The sequence below is a fragment of the Branchiostoma belcheri genome, unplaced genomic scaffold (genome assembly GCF_001625305.1).
Source record: "Branchiostoma belcheri isolate BF01 breed outbred unplaced genomic scaffold, Haploidv18h27 scaffold52, whole genome shotgun sequence".
NCBI lineage: Eukaryota > Metazoa > Chordata > Leptocardii > Amphioxiformes > Branchiostomatidae > Branchiostoma > Branchiostoma belcheri.
This window is the reverse complement of record NW_017804154.1, coordinates 447,123-451,513: the sequence shown is the minus strand read 5'-3', so window position 1 is coordinate 451,513 and position 4,391 is coordinate 447,123. Positions and strand designations below refer to the sequence as shown.

The following is a 4,391-nucleotide window of genomic DNA, read 5'->3' as shown; positions in this document are numbered from 1 at the left end:
TGATTTATATAATACTGGACAGACATGGATATGACAAACACAGCAAGAACACATCACTAGTTTGAATTTGAAAGAAGGTTAGGATACACAACTACTTAAAAAAATTGTCCACAAGAAATTCAATAAAATTTAATTCTACAACTTAGAAGTCACGGACATATTTCTGTTCTTTATTTTCTAATGTAGTACAAATTTTAAACCCCTTTAGATAAGTCATCTTTACAGTCATTATGTTGCCTTTGAAGGAATTGTTGTTTTTTTTTGCACTTTTTGTAACCTATAACGAGCAAGTTACTATGTTCCAGGCAACATATGCTGTTTCTACAATTTGAAACCTCCTTGATGTAACATTTCACTTTTCAGTCATGACCAGAATAAATATGAAACAAAAGAGTTTTCAATGAGGAAAAAAAATCACCTGACAGTATAGAGTCATTTTTTCAAACATTCATGTATTTTATTGCATGATTATTTTGTTGGTATCGGGAATTTACTGTTGAGGGACGTACTAGTACGTTGCACACTTCACTGGAAGTGGAAGAATTCCTGGATAGCTTTCACGTTATATAATTATAACGTGATCATCTTCCGCCAACGTCTCTCGTCTGAGCATAAATGTACAAAGTACGTGAACACACGATACATGAAATTGCAAGTGGATGCACTACTATAGTACTATTAAACGTCTACTGAATACTGCAAGGTAGACGTATAGACGCCCGGCGCCATTGAAATTCTACAATTAATATGACACAGGTACATTTGTATAAGTTAAGCGCACTTTGCCATTTCTCCCCTGAATACTTTCTCCGTACGTCTTTACGTATTGCTTCTCCGGTCAGACGCCTTAGAATTTGTGGAAGCACCCGCCTTTTCTCACCTGAGAGTGACCAATGCACACCTGAGTTGGGCCGGGCTCGGACATTTCACCAATCACACAGCCAGCTCGCAACACAGCCAATCGGAGCACACAACAAAATGGCGGCCGCTGGCCAATCTCCACAAAAAGACGAATTTCCCCACAAAAACACTCCTCAACTCCGCAAAATGCACCATAGAATCATGATAAATTACTCAAAGATAAAAACTGAAGTGCAAATTCAAGCGTACAAACCTGTTTATCGCTGTTACTTGCGCGTTGAGATGTCAAAAAGATTTGCCAACAACAACAACTGGCGCTCTTCTTAATTGGTCTCGGAGAATCTCGCGTTTCGCGAGAGTTGGTTTTAGACGTGCGAGAGTTTGAAAAATTTGACTTTTGAACCCGGAAGTGCGAAAGTGTTGGGGTGAATCGATCTGAACAAACCAGTTTAGTACACATGTACGCTCGCTCACCCTCTACGTACGATTGGATTTTGGTACTAGTATCTTGATGCCCTGAACTTTGACCAGCAATGGATTCGGTCATCATGGCGTCCGCTAGGCGATGGTGTCGCAAGCTGCATTACTCTGGGGGATCGCGGGTTTTATTCCTCCTGACTTTGTTGTTAGCTGTCGGTTTTGTAGTACGCAACTATTGGCAGGTTAAAGATGACTCGGAAACAAGGAAGGCAATATCAAACGTTGGGGATAAGAAATTCGCACAGAGTATTCAAGAACTTCTTGCCCAGGGCATAGATGAGAAGAGGATGCGAGAAGCTCTGAGACACAAAGCAGAGGAGGTATTTACTGTTGATGTTAAATCTAACCTCCTTAGAATTTCAAACTAATCAAAGATAGCGAATGTGAGAAATTAAATAGGCTTGGCATTAGAGAAGATTGTGCATCGTGTTGGATTTCTCTCTTCACCATACCGGTATAAGTTACTTGAATTTAAAATTTTTCAAAATTATCATATATTAATATCTCATTTCTAGGTTCACCGAATCGTGAAGGAACGTGGAGAAGCCTTAGCCAAGGAAGCACAAGCAAAAGCAAACGTTATTAAGATTAATATCCACAACCCAAAAGCAAATCCAAAGCTTCAGCACACTTGGAAAGCTGTAGAAAATGCAGCCCATGACGAGATACAAGATGCCCAGGTCCGACCTGAACAGTACCTGACTTTCAAGCGCCTCATGGAGGCCAAGAAGTGTCCTGCGTGTTTTGGAGAATCACTCTGTGAACAGGCAGATGTAGGTATCATCACAGTAGACATTGCTGATAAAACATTAGAGCACAAAGGGGTATACTTTGGACATTTAAAAGATACAGACGTAGTTGCCAAACGACTTGCTGAGAAGGATGGCTGGATGAGATTTGACGAGTTCATTTGCCAAAATGCTAGTATGCCTAAAGATTGTGATGTCTCAGATATGATCTCTAAAACAGTACTAGTGACAGATGATGTCCTACAAGTACCATGGCTACAAGGCGCATGGCAGATAGCTCACACTAGGCGATCTGTAGCAATGGAGGCCTGTATGACAAGTAAATTAGCTGAATTGATCCAGACAGTGTTTGATGAGAATGAAAATAAGAAGCTGAGTAAGACTGAGAGATCCTACATGCTAACAGCCTTACTAATAAATGCAGAGGCTGCGCTGCTGAAAGTACTTCACTAAGTCTGAAACAGACTGGCCCTTCCCCAAATACCTTGGTGCCTGTGGACGAGTCATCTTTGTGGAGAGTGGTGGAAAGCTCCTGGATTCAAGCCTGGAGTCTCCTTGGAAAGAAAGAGCAAACATAGCACTACAGCTCTTAGACATGATCGACAACTTTCGAAACAGTGACCCAAACTGGATGGTGATCTTCTTCGACTTCCGCTACGACAATTTTGCAGTGAACGATTACGGGCGGCTGAGTCTGATTGATTTTGACGACGTCATGCTGCTTGACAGGGAGGAGAGTATTGTGGAGGAGTTGACAGAACCACGTAACTTTGAACATTTCAAAGCATTTCGTGCTCAAGTAGAAGGATACATCGTGAACAACAATGACTTTTGTTCAGACATTCCTCAGTACTCCCAGATGATGTATGCTGTGGCTTGTGTTCGCTTACTGTCGTACCTCCCTGAACACCTGTCGCAAGCCAACCCAATGGATCCAGAGCCTCACAAACATCGTCCTCCAGAGGGTCATGTCAAACCTCCAGGACTCCTGTGGGGGCCCCCGGAGCAGGAGGCAAAGGTGTTAGAACCTTTGTTGAGGGGCTGTGTGGATGAAAGCGTGGCAGGAGGCCGGCTGGAGGCAGTAGAGAAACTCAGGGCAGTCCTACGGAAAAGTGTGAAAAGAGAGAACTAAAAAAAGTAACAACAGACATGTCCTAATGATTGATTGCATGCACACATGTTTGAAGTTTGCCCTCCAAGTCCAAGTACTTGTGTTGTGGCCTTAGGGGGAGTGCCAAATATTTCAGATGATGGTAACCCACTAAATGGCAATATAATCTACTCATGACCTAGGTCAATCTGTACATTCATCAGGATGCTGCTAACTTAATACAACAGTCCAATCTTGCTTTATGTATAAATAGATTTAAAAAAGGTACATGTAATTTCTTGGAATTGGTAGTTGGACTGTTGTAATAAATTTTTGGATGTATATTTGCCTGACTTGCACAATCATGGATGCCAATATTTGAAATGACAATCTGGATTTTATCAAATGTTACTGTATGTGTGTTTTGGGTTATTTTACAATATTCAAGTGACCGTATTTTGTATATTAGCTGCAGTTGTCATGTTATCTGCAAAATAAGCAGGTTGTATATCTTTTGAAGTCATTTATTACTAGTTGAGGTACGAGCTTTTAATAATGTGATTAGAAGATACCTTTACATAAAGGTAATCTTACTTTCTAATGTTGTACACATACATTTGTATATGAGCCATAGGCATACCAGTCCTTGCTTTATTCACAGCTATCTTACTTTGGGTGGTTTGAATACTTGTACATAGCACTTGAATAAAATGAATTTTCAATAACCTTATGTCTTTGAGTTGTGTTAAACCTGGGTTTGTATAGAATGAAATATGACTCACTTATGAAACACTTATAGTATGCTATTACATTTCATTTTGCACCAACAAATGATCAACAGTGTTTTTAATTAAGGCCACACTATCATAATTTTATAGATGACACCTGCGTGCCGATTGATTTTTGCCTGTTCTCCAAAAAATAAACTTAAACTTGCAATGTGAGTTAAAAGGACGTTTTGACTTTTTGTTTTTCATGTTGGCAGTAAATCTGGGCTACTTCACACGATTTTCCAGAGGAGGGGCTGAAAGACTCTTATGAAAAAAAGGGCTCCATCCAGTTGCCGTCGGTAGTATTGCTGTTGGTTGTTTTTGTCTACAAACTTACAGATGAGGTCAATCGCAATGACGTCGACATTTCGTCGGCAGAGAGGGACAGACACCCGGCGTGTTCAGAGACACCTGAGAACTTCTCCGCCGGGGACATTCCCC

At 40.8% G+C, this 4,391-nt stretch overlaps 1 protein-coding gene and 1 pseudogene across 6 annotated transcripts in view; one reads left to right on the top strand and one right to left on the bottom strand.

Annotated features, from left to right (window-relative positions):
- LOC109480765 (nuclear transcription factor Y subunit gamma-like) overlaps positions 1 to 1,223 on the bottom strand; it is a 9,060-nt gene extending 7,837 nt beyond the window's left edge. For 4 of the 6 annotated variants that reach the window (XM_019783060.1, XM_019783061.1, XM_019783062.1 and 1 more), the window contains exon 1: positions 1,115 to 1,223. Coding sequence is in view for 1 of the 6 variants with exons in the window: in XM_019783064.1 (XP_019638623.1) it covers positions 881 to 925 (45 nt within the window). In the remaining 5 variants the exon portion in view is untranslated. Of the gene's footprint in view, positions 1 to 781; positions 791 to 880; positions 969 to 1,114 lie in introns of those variants that run through there. The other 2 variants (XM_019783064.1, XM_019783066.1) reach the window with 2 other exon arrangements.
- A 53-nt stretch (positions 1,224 to 1,276) lies between these two features.
- Positions 1,277 to 4,039, top strand: LOC109480767 (annotated as a pseudogene).
- Positions 4,040 to 4,391: the final 352 nt, after the last annotated feature.